This window comes from Rhipicephalus microplus, chromosome 7 (assembly GCF_043290135.1).
Source record: "Rhipicephalus microplus isolate Deutch F79 chromosome 7, USDA_Rmic, whole genome shotgun sequence".
Taxonomy (NCBI): domain Eukaryota; kingdom Metazoa; phylum Arthropoda; class Arachnida; order Ixodida; family Ixodidae; genus Rhipicephalus; species Rhipicephalus microplus.
Window position 1 is genome coordinate 16,447,061 of NC_134706.1, and position 18,375 is coordinate 16,465,435.

The 18,375-nt window shown below is 48.5% G+C and overlaps 1 protein-coding gene across 1 annotated transcript; it reads left to right on the plus strand.

The window, feature by feature from the left end:
* Positions 1-1,827: 1,827 nt before the first annotated feature.
* Positions 1,828-8,773, plus strand: LOC142766819 (complement inhibitor CirpT4-like). The gene is made up of 3 exons (XM_075868044.1): positions 1,828-2,037; positions 4,519-4,624; positions 8,570-8,773. The coding sequence occupies exons 1-3, from the start codon at positions 1,893-1,895 to the stop codon at positions 8,670-8,672; spliced, it is 354 nt and encodes a 117-aa protein (XP_075724159.1). The 5' UTR covers positions 1,828-1,892; the 3' UTR covers positions 8,673-8,773.
* The last annotated feature ends 9,602 nt before the right edge of the window (positions 8,774-18,375 follow it).

The window sequence follows — 18,375 nt, forward strand, 5'->3', positions numbered from 1 at the left end:
AACACGTTGAAACAGAACTTGGAAAAGGCTCACTATATAAGCCCCACATTACACGCCGGCGTTTGTTCACGATATGGTGCATGACTGTCACTACCACAAGTGAGATTCGAACACGCATCAAGACTTCTGGAGGCTAACTCTGCAGTGTTACGCATTTATTCTAGGGTGTCGTAGGAGATCCTCGCTCATCTATGGGTGACAGTTCAAAGAGGCCCCTTGAACCAGGCGGAGCGTGTGGCCAGGATCACTGTTGTCTTGGAATAGGGACTTACCTGCCCACTCTTTTGTATTCTAACCCTTATTTCTGTTTTCATACGTTGAACAATAAACAATAAACAACAATCAATTAGGTTTTAGGGGAGAAGCTCTCTTACTCTAACCTTGTGACGCGTAGTTGAGAGCAAAAGAGACAAGAAAGAAAAAGCATAACAAATGGATGACCATTTTTCGTCTGGTTTCCTAGGTGGCGTTACTCTGCCACTACTCTCCAAAGCGCCGCTACTCTTGGATTAGCTGCTGCGTGCGCTTTGCCTGAGTGCGCGGAGAACGAGTGCCCCTCTTTCTCCTGGATAGTCGCCGTACTTGGCTGCTTGTTGGTTGGGCGTGGACGAAGTTTAGCGGCAGGCGCTTTGAAGACGCTTGCGCTCGGCTTCCTTGGTTCGCGTCTCGTCGATGTTGCCCGCGCGCCGTCTGCATCCTCGAACGCGATCGGACGCACGAACACGTACCCGGACAGGCAGATGGATGGACGTACGGCCGCTTCGCCCCACCTCATAATCATTCACTCTGTCGATATGCTGTGAATTTTTTCCACCCATCCAGTGCAGATACAAAAGGAACCCCTCATAGGGCTTCCTCGTAGTTTTGTTTCTTCGTAGTTGTCCTATATTTGAACTGTTTTAGTTACGGCACATCCCCAACCTCGTTAAAGAAGGGTTGTTTTTTTGAATAACTAGTTATAAAAACTAACAGATAATGAAGCCGAGAAAAGTACTAGGATGTTGTTAGCAGTAATTGCAATGTAAACGAGAATATATAAAAGTGGGGAAAAAGATTAAGTCCCGCTGGCAGGGCACGTTATCTTTTATCCACTTTTCTTTCTTCACATTCATATCGGAATTACTGGGAATAACATACCTTATGCTTTCATTCTCGTCGTTGTATTTTAGTTTTATTTAACGTTGTACCAACAAAGAGAACTCGTGCTTCCTCGTAATTTGGTTTCTTCGTAGTTGTGCTTTATTTGAACTGTTTTAGTTACGGCACATACCCAACCTCGCTAAAGAGACGTTGTTTTCTTTAAAACTAGTTATAAAAACTAACAGATAATGAAGCAGAGGAAAGTACTAGGATGTTATTAGCAGTAATTGCAATGTAAACGTGAACAGAGAAAAGTGGGGAAAAAGATATGTTCCCGCTGACAGGGCAAGTTATCTTTCGTCCACTTTTCTTTCTTCACATTCATATCAGAATTGGGAATAACTGGGAATAACATACCTCATGCTTTCATTCTCGTCATTGTATCTTAGTTTTATTTAACGTTGTACCAACAAAGAGACCGATCCCTTCAATTTCTGATTTTTTCCCTCTTTGTTGATTAAAATAACATATATAATAACGAGTACGTGGTTCTCAATCTTTCAATATCTTAACGGCGATGATTGATTTATTAACACGCTCGTGTTATAGAGATTGTTTCAAACAGGCTCTAATCAGTTCATACGTCAGCAACGATGTCATAGAAGGGTGACACGACAGCTGAGGTAAGATTCATTGTTCTCGACACTACGTATACATAAAACACATGCCCCGTTGCCATATAAAAGGTTGGTGTGCTAAGATACTTTTTAAGAGACAAAAACGAGAGATATCGTAGCAGATTGAGCGCCAAAATGCGCATGTACGTAGCTTTCATGATAACCTTCCTCATTCTGACCGCCGACCAATTTCACGCCAGAAAGATGCACCAGAAGAAGAAGGACAAGTATGAAGAGCATGAGAATAGTATAAATACGATAAAAGTGACACTTCAAAAGGGTATGTATTCGCATTATGTTAAGCTTAGTAGGAATTTGAGAAACATTTTATTGAAAATTTGCCAACAATCAAGTCAAATCGATTCAAGTTTATTTCCTACAGCATGAAGTAGGAGATCCTTAGGCATAAAGATGTTGGAGACATCTTGAGAGAGCCCAAAAACCCGTACAAGAGCAGTAGGCATTTAAACATATCGCCGAATTTCCTGTACATGCTAAGGGCGAAACAAAAGCTTGTTTCTTTTTTCTTTTATGGAACAAAATAAACACACGGATTGTATATGGGTTACATAAATCTTGTGTGCACATGTGCAAAAACAACAATTTTTATACACGTGATAACAAAAGACACTGCCACGTGATAACAAAACACGCTGCCATTTGAGCCATATGCTGTATGGGGAACAAGAGGCTTCGTAAAAAGTTTCTTTAATTTACGTTCAGGCAGTTCGCAGTCGATACTAGTTGAAATTTGTTCAATATTGTTGTTATCCGGTACTTTAGAAAGCATTCTCCGTAATGTGTGCGAGAAAAGAGAATGGGTTTGGGTTGATTTCGGAGAGTGGATCGACAAGAGCTGTCAACCGAAAGCTTTGAAGTTTGTTTTTCTGAGTGTAAAGTGTTAGTTTATATGTGTAGAGCTGACTTGCTAGCTTATGAGTACGCAGTTCAATAGGAAGAATATATAGCTACAAATGTTACACCCACAGGAATGTATGTTGCATGTTTTGAGTTGCGTAATGAGGTAACATGGGTATTACGAACAACAAAATCAGTAGACTCAAATGTAGGGCTTCTGCTTGCGAGGATGGTAGCCCTGGATCAAAGTGATGCTGCAGTGAAATATTCACGGGATGCAGTTGCTTTCTTATAATCTATTATATCAGTAGCGCTGAAAACTGGAAGGAAGCATAGCTGGCCTGTTGTTTACACTGCATTGGCTCGGAAAGGTGTGCGCAAAGTGTGCAGGAGTGCGGTAAAAAGAAACAGTTGTTTGCGGCTGTTACTCCGTTTACAATCTAACGCGAACGGTTTGTTGGTGTACGGCACACACTTTTAAGCGTATCTATCTATCTATCTATCTATCTATCTATCTATCTATCTATCTATCTATCTATCTATCTATCTATCTATCTATCTATCTATCTATCTATCTATCTATCTATCTATCTATCTATTTATCTATCTATCTATCTATCTATCTATCTATCTATCTATCTATCTATCTATCTATCTATCTATCTATCTATCTATCTATCTATCTATCTATCTATCTATCTATCTGTCTGTCTGTCTGTCTGTCTGTCTGCCCGTCTGTCTGTCTGTCTGTCTGTCTGTCTGTCTGTCTGTCTGTCTGTCTGTCTGTCTGTCTGTCTGTCTGTCTGTCTGTCTGTCTGCCCGTCTGTCTGCCCGTCTGTCTGCCCGTCTGTCTGCCCATCTGTCTGCCCGTCTGTCTGCCCGTCTGCCCGTCTGTCCGTCTGCCCGTCTGTCTGCCCGTCTGTCCGTCTGCCCGTCTGTCCGTCTGTCAGTCTGTCTGCCTGCCTGTCTGCCTGTCTGTCTGTCTGTCTGTCTGTCTGTCTGTCTGTCTGTCTGTCTGTCTGTCTGTCTGTCTGTCTGTCTGCCCGTCTGCCCGCCTGCCCGTCTGCCTGCCTGCCCGTCTGCCTGCCTGCCCGTCCGTCTGTCTGCCTGCCTGCCCGCCCGTCTGCCTGCCTGCCCGTCTGCCTGCCTGCCCGTCTGCCTGCCTGCCTGCCCGTCCGTCTGTCTGTCTGTCTGTCTGTCTGTCTGTCTGTCTGTCTGTCTGTCTCGAAAAACAAGAGCAAACAAAACAAGAACAAGAAGAAAACTCTCGAAAAAGAAGAGGAAGAATACCCTTGATTGCTTTAATGGTGCGCTCAATACGCTTGCTACACAGCGAGCGTTACGCCAAGTAACAGCACATCATACTGAAGTATACAACACCAAACGACACCCCGGCCCCCTTAAGGGCTCCACAATTAAAAGAAAAAAAATGCTGCGTAGGCAACAATTTGGCGACTGCTTCGCATAACACAATGATTCGTACATTGCTGGGATTTGACGGAATTTCGGCTTTGCAGGTCCGCCATAGTGCACGAGCTTTTATATAAAGTAATAACATGTCATCGCTTCATTCAGATATGTTAGATAAGTAATTATCTATACATAAGTACAGCTTACTAGCCATTAGTATAACTTAGATACGTCTATAATTCCACCATTTTGCCATATTACGATACTTTTGTTACACACAAAAGTTCCGCTGTCTTAAAAACACTCCCACAGCCATTTTCGCATGAAGTGGCGAGTCACGTGATTTCTTGGTCATACTTAACTATTGCACCAATGAAGATAGTTAATAATAACTACTTTATTGCGTGCAAATGTATGTGCTTCATCTCTGCTGCATCACTACATGCAGTAATAATGCTTCAAAGACTGAGTTTGTGGTTAAACTTTGTTGCAGTTGATTGTACGTACCAAGGCCAAACAATTCCTAACGGCGCTTCTGTGAACATGAGCCATCCCTGTCAGAGGGTAACTTGCAGTGGTGGTTATCTGGGATTTGAAGGGTAAGCACAACTTCAGATGACATTTTGCACGACATGTCTAGCGTCGCGACATCGTACCGGCATGACTGCACATTTGTTTCTTTTCTCAGCATACACAGATACCAATGAGCATGCAACTTCTTTAAAGTGATGCGTGTGGTGCTAGATTTCGTTCCTATAAGTGCCAAGATTTTAAGAAATGTGCAGCACTTTTTGATATGACATTGTCATGCCCAAACACAACATAAGTCACACCTGACATCCAGCCACATTGCAATTGGAGGCCCTGTGGTGGATCCAAATTTGATTTCATGGGCCAGGTCTGGCAGCCACAAGAGATCACGATCAGAAAAACCGTGAAACTCGTGCACTGAAGTCACCACCTACGTAGATCTTACAACCATATACAACAGGAAGAAACTAAGTTTGCTTTGCTTGCGTGCTCTCGTATATCAAGTGCATTCGGGCTTACTTTCCTTTTACCTCTCTAAACAGCAGTAACATGACTTAACACATTTTACAAAAAGAGTGTCCCACAAAGCTTACACCTATTTACTTAGTTTTTTTTTAATTTCAGGCTATCTTGCTCATTTTTCTTTTAAAAAGTTGGCAGGCTTTCTGCACTGAATAGAGGCTTCACAGCTTATAACAGTGCAAAACACTCTTCACGTGTTAAGCATAACATACTTATGCAAAGCGAATTTAGTGTGCGAAGTGGTTGTAATTTATGCAAATGTTTGTGCATTTGTCTGTCTATCCATCCGTCCACCTGCCTCTAGGTACTCTCGTGGCCGTGCCCTCAACTTTGAACACACCAAAGTTTGCATGACTGGGCTTGAGCGTAGGACAAAAACGATGAAAAGATCATGACACGAATAACATCACACTTTTCACGTACGAAATGAAAATATTTCTTCCAGTCACGCGTGACTTATACCCGCATACCATTATCCATATAATGCGGGTATGCGGGAAAATGCTGGGCTATTTTGCGAATAGCCGCTGACTATTTTCTTCGTAATGTGTCACTCCCACAATTTATGGGCTGTCCAAGGTGTACGAAGCCCATGGTCTTCTAGGCTGCCCATGGTGCACGAATACCGTGAAACGTGACCGTTTACTGAGAGCAATGCCAGGTCATCAAAGAGCTCGCGTCAATTTGTAACTGATGTGTGCACGCAGCCCTTTGATGATGGTAGTGTGATGGTGTCTTCTGATGCTATTTCCTTGTTTGCAAATGTGTCTGTCATTCCAGCCACAGAGGTGGATAGAGGTAAATTTGCTTGAAAAGATCATAATTTAGAAAGTCGTACGCTGACGTGGACCGAGAACATAATTTTTCGGCAGTTTTGCTTGAAGCAAACGTGTGTCAGTTTCGCCAACACTATCAGGAAATCAAAGGGAGCTATTGGGAGATCTTTTTTCCGTTTCTATGGCAAACTTGGTACTGGGACGCGTCAAAACACGTGTGCTAAACCAAATACCTATTCAGGTAAAAATCTACTGTATGTTTTTTTATTCTGAAAATGGAAACCTGCAGGCATTCCAGGAGGCGTATATAGACATCGCACATCTCCGTTCAGTACAGGTGCCATTGAGGAAGACAACGTCTCGTCTTTTTTATGTGTTGGTTCGTATGGCACATAACAGCAGTGCAAAAACGATATTGTACCGGAAGCATTGAAACACCGGTAATTCGGTCTTTTCAATCTCATCACTTGACCGATCACAGACAGTTTGTTGTGAAGACTTTCTTGTCACGATTTGATGTGGTGTGCTGTAATAAGCAGTTGCGACTACATGAAGTGCAAAACGCGGTTGGTGCACTAGAAAGATTGCATTATTCCGAGGAATTTTATTATCTTCCTGCAGGTGCAAGGGAAAAAAAATAGGTGTGCCACGAGCACAGAAGGCATCCATTGCGTGTATTTCTAACGTTCAACATATATCACTTTCCTCGGAAGGCCTTGCGCGCGCTGGGAATAGAAAACCGTTTTGAGGCCTCTACCCCTGGGAATACGTGCTCGCTCAGCCCAAAGACCGCAAGCCTGCGAAAGCTCAAAGTGGGGTCATGGATACCTGTCATGATTTGAGAGTGCTTGCCAAATGTGCTCCACCCCATTCTTATTTTTCTAGTTACTTCAATCTTGTGGTTCGGCTCCACGGTTATTACCTGCCTTAGTAGACAGTGTTCTACAACTTGAAGTGCGCTATTACCTGTCTCGAAGCGCTGCTCTTTTCCGAGGTTGTTGTACATTACTTTCGTTTTCTGCAGATTAATTTTAAGACCTACTTTTCTGCTCTCCTTGTCTAACTCCGTAATCATGAGTTGCAATTCGTCCCCTGAGTTATTCAGCAACGCAATGTCATCGGCGAAACGCAGGTTACTAAGGTACTCTCCGTTAGCTCCTATACCTAACTGTTCCCATTCTAGACCCCTGAAAACCTCCTGTAAGCATGCGGTAAATAGCATTGGGGAGATTGTATCCTCATGCCTTACACCTTTCTTTATTGGTATTCTGTCGCTTTTTTATGAAGCACTATGGTAGCTGTTGATCCCCTGTAGATTCAAGTCACCTGATACTGAATTCGGTATATGTGGAGTTAGCGAAATGGCCACGAGCTCACTATGAGCGTAGCATGTCAAGTTTACATGACAGACATATAATAATTATCATGTTTGACCGTGTCATTTACTTCCATCGTCCGTTCAGGTCACGTAATACCATATTTTGTACATGCGGAGCTAGCAAAACGCCCGTGAGCGCGCTATATAAGCTTAGCATATAGCCATGTGTTACATGACACGCATATCATGATTATCATTTTTGGACGTGTCATTCACTTTCATTGTCTATTCACGTTACCTCATACGAAATTCGGTACATGTAGAGATAGTAAAACGCCCGTGAGCGCACTATGAGCGTAGCATGTAGTCATGCTTTACGTGACACGCGTATCATGATTATCATGTTTGGGCTTGTCATTTACCTTCGTTGTCTATTCACGTCATGTAATACCAAATTTGGTATATGTGAAGGCAGCGAAACGGCCGCGAGCGCACCAAGAGCGTGGCATGTAGTTACGACTTACATGCATGTCATGATTTCCGCGTTAGGGTCTGTGACTTATGTTCTCCATGTAGTCATGGCATACTATATCCGTTTTGCAATATGTCATGTGAACGAAACCACCGCAAGAGCAGCAAGACAATAAAGGTAATGACAAGTGTGTCATGTAACAACATGACTACACGCCACGCTCTTGATGCGGTCGTGGCCGTTTTGCTAGCTTCAAATATACCGAATTGTGTATTACAGGACGCGAAAGGACGGGGAAGCTAAATGACATGTCCAAACATGATAATGATGGCATGTGTGTCCTGTCAAACATGACTATATGCTACGCTTATAGCGCGCTCGCGGCCGTTTCGCTAGCTCCACATATACCAAATTCGGTATCACGTGGCGTGAATAGACGAAGGAGGTAAATGACACGTCCAAACATGATAATCATGGCATGCATGTTACGTAAAACATAACTACATGCTAAGCTCATAGCACGCTCGCGGCCGTTTCGCTAGCTCCACATATACCAAATTTGGTATCAAGCGACGTGATTAGACGCTGAAAGTAAATGACACGTCAAAACATTAAAATCATGACATGGAATCAATGTACGGCATAATTTGCGTCCGCCTCGTAACGTTGTGCTGATTTTAAAGTGACACGTACATCAGCCTTCCTCATTCGTGCTTCGCGTATCATCGATTCCCATTTTACGTGGAATGTGCCAACCTTTTGTCATTTTCCTAGTTATCTCAACTAATTCTCTTTCAGTTAAGTTATTGTACATGTCACTGCCATTATGATCAGTAATTGCCAAACAGCTGAGATTTAACAAAATGCAAAACACTCTGTATTTCTTGAAGGATCGCACACTATCCATTAACTGATATTGTTGCAGGTGCCCTCCTCGTCCGAGCAGTGATGACCAACGATGCCAAGAATCAGTTCATGATGGACTATTTCCAGAATGCTGCCCCGGAACAATGTGCCCGTTAGGATAATCTAAATGATTGTGCACACCGTGTACATATCATGGGACGCATAGGAAGAGGTGTCCATATGTTCTCCGTGTGACACGAATAAATATTGATTCTAACTTGAATATACTTTGTGGGGGTGCTGACACCCCCCCTGTAAAGTTGTCTGCGCCGCGTGGCGCACGTGTCTCACCCCAAGGTTTTGTTTCGGTGGTGACCACCGCCGGGCGATAGATGGCGTTGTGTTCGCTTTGAGTACCACTGTTGGTAGAGTGGTAGCGCCGACGGTGCCCCTGGCGGAGTGCAGGCCTTGGTGTTGGGCGAGAGTTGAGCGAGACTCTTCTGCGCGTGGCGGCTGCCGCGAACGGTTGTCTGTAGCGTGGGTCCCCGGTGCTCAGCACCGCGGGCTTCGCGCCGGGGTCCCACGTGGAAAGTCAGGCGTTGGCGACGCCGCTTTGGGTATGTGTTAGTGTGTTAGGTGTGTTAGTGTGTGTTTATCATGTTATTGTGTGTTTAGTGTGTCACTGCGTTATGTTGTTTGTATGGTAGCGTGTTAATTAAAATTGATGTATCATTCGGTGGACGATATCGTCGTCTAAATTAGTTAATAAATGTATGTATGTTGTGTGCTTTGTACCAACCACGTCTGCTGTGTCCGTTCACTCCAAGAGGGTGGCGTGGCGATGCGCTCGTTCGCCATATCGAGACCCCACAACTTCAAATAACCTAAACTTTAATTCATTAAGAAATAAATAAACTTGCTGTTAGTACATGAAAACGTGCATATGTGACCTTTATTTAGCATTAGAGAAATGTTGACGGGTACTTGAAATAAACCCGTGATCTTGAAAAACTCGATGTTAACTGGTGGAAGCTCGTGCTGTTTTTGTTACAATAGGACACTTAAACGGGTGGTGCCACCAAATTTAGAGGCTTTCCCAAGCCTTTTGGGGAATTCCTCAGTAAGCGATGGCTCTCCACACGGAGGGCCGGGCACAACAGGGAGCGCTGTGAGTGCTCGATGGTGGCGGACGCACTCCACACCACCTCCGTAGATTTTCTGCTATTTCTGCGGACATCCACCCTGGTACTCCTGAAACTTGTGTTTATCGCCACCGCCAAGTTCTCCGCTTTGCCTAGACACTACTTTCGTCCAGGTGGGCCCTGTTTTGACAACTTGAGGGACGTCCTTCACTCCCGACTACAACGCCGCTTCGCTAAGGGCTCTCAGCCCGGCGATGGCGGCCGCTAACGTGGTTACGGGCTATGATCCTACCTCAAGCCAAGTACTGTCCATGGAGATTTAATCCCCCGCAAACTTTATGCCATCAGAAGACGAATACCTCGACAACATGGTGAGACAGTGGCAACGCAAGCAAGCAAAATTGAAGTCTGGGTCTCAACAACAACGAGACGCCACAGCTGGCCGCCATTCCCCAGCTGTGCAAGGAACGCCGGCGCGCCATCCCTCCTGTGGTGCGACTACCTCTGCTCCCTCCTTGCAGGCAGGCAGGCAAAGAACTTTATTAATATCCGGAGGCGGTGCTCAATTGCCCTTAGGGAGAAACACCGGTGGGCCACTCCCACGACTGGACGGGGAGGTTAAACTCCACGGCTATGTCGTGGGCCGCCTGGATGGCCCTAAGCTGGTCTCCTTTGTCATGGCTTGTGAGGAGACAAGTCCAGTCCGCCTCCTTAGAGGGAGACTCGCTGCTCTCGCGCAACGCAGGGCATTGCCACAGCATGTGTTGGAGAGTACATTCGGGATGACCACAGCGTGGGCACCCCGGATCTATACCATCTATGTATTTAGAGCAAGTTCGAGGCGATGCATATGCCTCCGTCTGTAAGAGTCGTAGAGTTATGGACTGAGGTCTTGTTAAGTGTGGGTGCGGGAGTGGGTATTTCCGCCGCTCCAACTGGTAGTGTTTGCAAATTTCATTAAAAGTTAGCAACGGGTTTCTGAAAAAACAAATGACGTCCTCCGCCTTCGAGAGGTTCTCCCCGGCGTGGAATGTGAGACCTCGGGCCCGGGAGTGAGCCAACTCGTTGGCATTAGAAATGGTTCCGTGTACGTGTCGGCCAACGTGTGCCAGGAACCAGATTATGTGTTTTTTGCCTGGCCAATTGGCAGCAGAGAGAACGCGCGCGGCTTCCCGACAAACTGAGCCCGTCATGAAGGCCCGTGCGGCTGCGCGCGAATCCGTGTAACTGGCGGTGCGATCGGTGGCAGCGAGAGCTAGTGCCACAGCGACCTGCTCGGCGCGATCAGCGTTCGAATTTAATAAAGTCACAGACGACAAGTGTTCGCCTTTGAGTGTTGTAGCCACCGAGACAAAGTGGTCCATACAGCTGTACTTCGCTGCGTCTACGAAGGCCACGTTATCCTCCATAGCGGCTGCGGTACTGAGTAGGGCTCGCGCTCGTGCCTGACGTCTCCCAACGTTATGTGTGGGATGCATGTTACGGGGTATCGGAAACACTGTTAATTTTGCGCGCAGGTCTTCGGGGAGCTGCTGCGGACATTCTTGGGATACGGGAGATTTGAGCCCGAGGTGGGCTAGTAACCGTCGCCCGGCTGCAGTGGAAGACAGCCTTACAATTTGAGATACTTTTTGAGCTTCTACAATTTCGTTGGATGTGTTCTGAATGCCTAGCTCATTGAGCTTGACCGTACAGGTGCTGCCAGGTAACCCGAGCACCTGTTTAACAGACCGGCGGATGATCACGTCGAGACGGCGTATGTCTCCTTTTTGCCACAGGTGGGCGGGAGCCACATGGTTGATGTGGCTAATGAGGAAAGCGTGAAACAGTCTGCGGAGATTTTCCTCAGATAGTCCACCACGCCTGTTAGCTACTCTGTTAATTAATTTAGCCATTGCTTCGGCCTTCCTGGAAATATGAGAAATACTGACGTCATTATGGCCGTTGGCCTGAATTACCATGCCTAGTATGCGAACTTGGTCCACCGTGGGGATGGGTGTACCATCCGCCGTCAGGACATTGATCCCCGCGTATGCATGTCTGCGCACCTTGTGTTTCGGGTGGTATAGAAGTAATTCTGATTTCTCTGCTGATAGCGAAAGACCGGCCTGCCGTAAGAATATTTGTATCATGTTTACCGCGTCTTGCATTCGCTCCTCGATATGGCCGTCACTGCCGCTAGTACACCAGACGGTGATGTCGTCTGCGTAGAAGGCGTGACTGATGCCGTCGATCTGTGAGAGTTGTTGCGACAGAGCGCGCATGGAGAGGTTGAAATGGAACGGAGAGATCACGGCCCCTTGGGGTGTGCCCCTCGGTTCCAGGTTGAATTTCTTCGAGCCCGTCGAGCCGATTTGGATTGTAGCCGTCTTGTCGCACAAGAACGATCTAACATAGTTGTAGAAACGCGTACCTAATCCTGCTTCGCGAATCGAGTCGAGGATATGAGAGTGCTTGACGCGGTCAAATGCCTTCTCGAGGTCGAGCGCTAGAATGGCTCTAGTGTCTCTGGTGATCTTATCCATGAGCTCATAGTTGAGCATCAGCATAACATCTTGCGTGGAAAGGGACGAACGAAAGCCAATTTGGTTGATAGGTAGAATCTGGCGCTCCTCAACAAATTTTGTGACTCGATTGAGTATTACGTGTTCGGCCACCTTACCCACGCAGGACGTGAGCGAGATGGGACGAAGTGAACCTAGCGCTAACGGTTAACCCGGCTTAGGGATAAGTATGACGGTTGCCTCGCGCCATTCAGGCGGAACGTTGCCAGTCTCCCACATTATGTTAATGTGCTCGGTGAGAACTTTTATGTCCTCCTCGGCAAAATTTTTGAGAAGCTTATTCTTTATGCCATCCGGGCCAGGGGCTGAGCGGCAGTTGAGTTCAGAGATGACAGCCCGAACCTCGGCGCAAGTGAAGGGGAATGCAAAGGGATCCTCCTCCGTATCATCCAGGGCAGGCGGGTAATCGGATGGCGAGCTTGGTTCGGTACATAGGTAACGCGTAGCTAGCTCGTCAGTGATTTGAGTGTTGGTCTTACCCGAGACTTTGAGTCTGTATTAGTCTGTCTATCGTGAATCGTTGAGGCGCTTTCGACGGTTTGTCACCTACTAGGTGTTTCAACAGGTTCCATTTGGCCCCGTTTCGCATCTGACCATCAACCGAGTTACACACTTCGTCCCATTGCTGACGCTCTAGGTTACGGCAATGTTCCTCGATTTGACGATTAAGCTCCGCTATCTTTTACGAAGGTTGCGATTGAGCTTTTGCGTGCGCCATTTTGCGCGTAGTGATTTCTTAGCTTCGAGTAGGTGAGCTAGCCGGCTATCCATGCGCTCGACCTCCAGTTCGGTTTCAACGTCTTTAGTCGAACTTGTAACGTCCTCTTTTATTTGTGCAAGGAGTTCTGATAGGGTTTCGTAATGAGTGTCGTCGCGTTTCCTAAGCTCTCGAAAGCGATCCCAGTCTGTTATGCGAAACTGCCGCAGTTTGTGTGTAGATACGTTTATGATCGTCTGTATAATATAATGGTCACTTCCCAGATTCTCACCCAGGTTAGTCCACGTGGGTTGTCCCGCGCACCTAACCATAGTAAGGTCCGGGGTGCTATCACGCGTAACCGAGTTACCTACCCGTGTAGCGGAAATGGGATCGGTTAAGCGAGTGAGTCTATATGCGTGCATTTGCGCTACCAGGGCATTTCCCTTACGGGAAGAGTTGGGGTACCCAAAGTCTCCAGCGATTATCAACATATGGTCTCCTGCAATTTTTCTCGCTCGCTGAAAGAGGCCCTGAAATGTAGTTTGTTTTTGGGTGTACTATATACGTTGAGAATAAAGACTGACGGTTTAAGCATTGAGTTTGGAATTAACTCCATCATAATGTGTTCGTCTTTGAGATCGGGGCGGACCTCATGGGGAACATATGCGTACTTTTTGGAGATGAGCGTCGCTATCCCACGCGTCCCCGCTCAATGGTCCGCTTCGGTGTGATAGGTACGCAAAACGGGCTCGGTGGTCAGCGTTTCTTGTAATAGAATTACGGCAGGCCGGTTGGCACTAGATTGAATGAATTGTTGCAAGGCTGCCTTCCGCTTAGGAAAGCTAAAGCAATTCCACTGCCAAATTACAAGATTGCTTGTGTTAGCCATGATTACTGCATAGGGGTTGTTGAACGAACCGCCGCGTGCTGTTCTAGTATTTGTAACCGCGCGTGAAGTTCGGTGAGCTGGAGGGTGTGTGGGGTCATATCGGCAACGCGGTCCGCTGCAATGTCTGCGCGTAGGCGGGCAAGTGCCTTTATGAAATTAGACATAGTAACGGGCTCGTCCGGGGGATCGTCGACCGCGCGACGCTTCGCAGCGCGATTAGCGTTCGACGAGTTAGTGGAAGCGTGTTCAACGGCCGGAGCGGAGGGTGTCGGCGTCTCGACAGCGCGTTCACTCGGATGCTGCATGTTTTTAATGGTTGCTTTGAATTCTTCGTTTTCTTTGCGCAGCAACGCTAGCTCGCGTTTGAGCTCACGAATCTCATCGTTTTCATACTGTGACAAGTTACCCGACCGCGCGTAGCCGCGAGTCTCACCTTTACCGGTGACTCGATCGGCCCAAGTAGGCATTGCAGTCGGGTTCTTGGTGGTGGTAGGCAGGTGCTTTGTCGGTGGAGTCGGGGATGGTTGCTTGGGCGTCGGCTTCGGCTGTTGCGTGGCCGAGTCTCCTTGGGTCTGTTGGTTGTTGTTACGCCGGCGTCTGTGGTGGCGTCGACGTCGAACGACGTAAGGGGCTTGATAGCGATTTGGGCATGTGCAATCGCCCGTAATGTGGGCCTAGCCGCACAACGCGCACTCGGGTGTCACACACTCATGGTCAGGTCCGTTGGGTTTGATACCACAGTGTTCACAGACTTTCTCAGATGGGGTAGGGCAGACGTCTTGTCGATGCCCGACGCGGCCGTAGTTGCGACAGGTGTTGATCTGTCGCTTGTAGAGCGTGCAACGCAGCAGGAGCATGCCACAGCGCACATAGTTGGGGACTTTAAGTCAATCGAAGAGAAGGATGATGGTGGTTGCATCCTTGATTCGTCGTACCCCCATTAACGTGGGGTTATGTTATGAGACGAACAGGCGTTGTAGCTCTGAGTCTGGGAGGTCAGCGTCGACCCCTCGGACTACGCCTCGGCTGGTGGTGCTAGACGCCGCTACATAAGCGCATACTGGATGTTCTCGCTCCATGAGAACAATTCCTCACACTTTGGCGTACGCTTCGGCCATTTGTAGGTTCGGCGTGCTGATCACAAAGATATTCTGCGTGTCGTTAGTGCAAACAATATCTTCCTCTGCCGCCGTTGGCGGGAGTCGTGCAGCGAGTAGTAGAGCTTGCAAGAACATAACTTGTTGCACCTACGTACATCCAGGCCACCTCCAGGGCGGACGATGACACGGTGGTGATTCGTCGGGAGCGGGGGGAGTCGGCTGGCGGCTGCAACCCTTGTCACAGCTCCGGTTCGCCGGGCGCCAATGCGGGCGCCGGCTGGCTTGCCGGTGGTAGTAGTTGAAGACTTTGCTCGGCGTCGGATTGCAATGATCCAGCCAGGCGCACTGGCTTCCTCTTCAGTCATCGTTTCTCCATCCATCATGGCTTCGGGCATGATGACAGCGCAGGGGCGGGAAGCGCCAGCACAGGGGTCCGTAGCCGTGTTGGGCCTACTCGAGGCTTAGCGAGTGAAGGCGAAACGTTGGTTGGAAAGGAAGAAATGTGGGGTGGCCCGGGCCAAAATTGGCATCTGGGTGTTCCCCTGAACTTAGCGAAACGTTGATGAAAAATGAAAGAAGATTGAACTCAGCAGACCAGCAAGAAGTATAGCAGAAGGCGGAGCCAATGCGTAGGAGTCCGCTCATCTCGACGCCCCCTAGTGGTCCCCCGCTCCCTCCTCACAGCCAGAGAAGGAATGCAAGTGGCGTCCGCGTCAGACTCCTCGCCTCTCTCGCGATGACTACATCGTAGTAATGAAACCTCGCGTTCCCCGTGAGCTACGCACATTCGTACCGGCCGATCACGCGGGCGACGCCATCCGCAGCTACCTCGGCGACCGGAACATCATGCAAATTCAAGTCAGGCCGATCTGGGAACAAAACACCCTGGTCTGTAGCACCACCATTTTGCCTATGGCACAGCGACTCCTCTGGGACTTACAGCTGCAAGTGGGGGAGCAGTAGCTGCCCGTTCGAGGCCATGCCAAGACACCAGGGGATACATGCAAGGGTGTCATCAACATAAACCCTGCTGAAATCCCAGAGAAGATAAAGTCAGAACTGCATTGGCCTCGTGGTACTATCCTCGCGGTCCGCAAACTCGGAGGTTCCGTGGCGGCGGTGGTGACTTTCGAGGGCCCGAAGTTACCCCGCTTCCTCTTCTACCACTGCGTGGCGACGTATGTATATCCGTGCCTAAAAGAAAACGGTCCCTGTTTGCACCAAGTTCGGTACCATCGGTCATCGACTGCCGCAATGTCCTCACCCCGCTCCAACCCAGTGTGCCGAATGTGGACCCCCGCATCTGCAGGTCTCAATGCCCACGACTGCCACCCCAAGTGCCTCCTCTGCCACGGCGCCCACGAGACTGGGACCAGTGGCTGCACAGCAAAATATCGAAAACGCAAGCAGCGCTCAACATCTCCTCGAGGGACCACCTCAACTTCGCTACAACCAGACAGTGGCACCAACCTGCATCAGTCGGCTCCACCATTCCACGCCGACACTCAGGCCTTCCCACCGCTCTACGCACCAGCGGCGGTACCTCAGGTGAGCAGTTGGGCAGGGAATGATGCTCCTAAGCCTCTCTCACCCCCTTCTGTCGAACCTTCTTCTCCCGAACTTGCGGCCCTTTGCCAGCACGTTGCGGCACTTTAAAGGCAAAATTCTCCTTTAACTAAACAACTCGAACTCCTAAATAAGCACCTTCAACCCCAAAACAATGTACTGCAAGGCCATCCGGTATTGCCTCCTCTGTCCAGGCGGCTACGCCAGCTACGTCCCAGCTTAGTCCTCGCGCTATGTCCACTCCCATTCAACCACCGGTTCAAGCAGCCATGCGTACTCCAGCACTCGGAACTGGTGCCTCATGTACTCCAGAAGCTCTTGAGGCTCCTGGGGCACCTCAGGTTCTCTTGCCCGCTAACCGAACTCTCCCCAGCGAGGAGCACGCCCCGCGCATAGAGGAACGCCTTACGCGTGTCGAAGCTTCGATTAATCACCTCCTCACTAGCTTCTCTGTCGAACGCATAGTAGTAGAGGTTACTCAGGCTATTCAAGCCTGGGCGATCACTCAGTTTCAACACAAGGCATCGCGTTTCCACTACTGCTCGGTGAGCAGTGCGGGTGCAGCTCCACGGCGTCGTCGGAAGGTCGCTACCACCATCCCGCCATCGGACAATCCAGCCTCCGTGCCCCTCCCTGCGTCTGAGGATTCCGAGCGGGACATGGAGAACCAAATCTAAAACCTAAGACAGTTACGATGGCTACCAACCGCACGTCCCGTTCAAATATTGCGTATAAATTCGAGATCATACAGTGGAACCCTGGAGGCTTCGGGAACAGGCGAAAGCTTTCACATCTTTCTCTTTTCCTCAGCTCACTTGGCTTTCAGCCGGCCGTCTTGGCGCTCCAAGAATCTGGCCCTGCTCCATCCCTTTCTGGATACTGCTCCTACGTAGGCGGCACCCCCACATGCCTCCTCGTGCATAAAGCTTACACGGCGATACAGACTGACCTCGATCTGGATCTTCCTTACGACTACTGCATGATATCAGTGCTGTCTCAGCGGAGGGGCCAACCTACGATACATATCTTAAACGTGTACTGTCCCCCTCGACTTGCGAGGGCTTCGTTTGCGCATCTCTTCCATCGGGCACTGCGTATAGCGGCCCGACAACCACTGGTGATTGTCGGGGACTTTAATGCCCCCAGCCCTCACTGGGGTTACCACTACGAGAAGGCCCGGGGCAGAGAGCTCAAGGAGCTCATTTCCTCGCCGAGCCTCACGCTTCTTACTGATCCGGCACAACCCACACGTTCCGGCAACTCGGTCACGCGAGACACATGCCCCGACCTCTCCCTCACCCGTCACATCCACGATGCTACACGGGAAAATTTAGATGAAACCCTAGGCAGTGATCGCTTTTTACTCCGCATTTCGTTCACACTGCGGCAGAAAATGCGCCAACACTGGGGCCAAGCCCGTCTCACCGATTGGACTCAGTTCAGAATGCAACTATTCCCCGCCGTCCTCTCCTCAACCGAATATGCAGCGTGGGCATCATACGCCCTTCATATGAAACAAGCGAACACTCGCACCCTTGCAACCTCTAATTTGACTCCTGCAATCAATCCACACCTCCTACATCTTTGGCACGCTCGCCGCGGGCTCGTCAGGCGCTGGAAATGCAACAAACTCAATCGGAAACTTCGAGCTCGCATTGAGGCGCTCACTAGAGAGGCGGCCGCATTCTCTACACAACTTTCTTTTTTTTATTTATTTATTCCTCAAAGGTCCCATAGGGACATTACATGAGGGGTGGGCATGACACGGCACTTGAAAGAAGGGTAACAACATGGTAACGGCAACAGACTATGTACAGAAGTTATGGCGGCACTTCTATATAAGGGGTGCGGCACAATACTAGAAAGGAGGGTTACAATATCGTAGCGACAGCAACAGAATGGGTACATTAATTATGGGGGCACT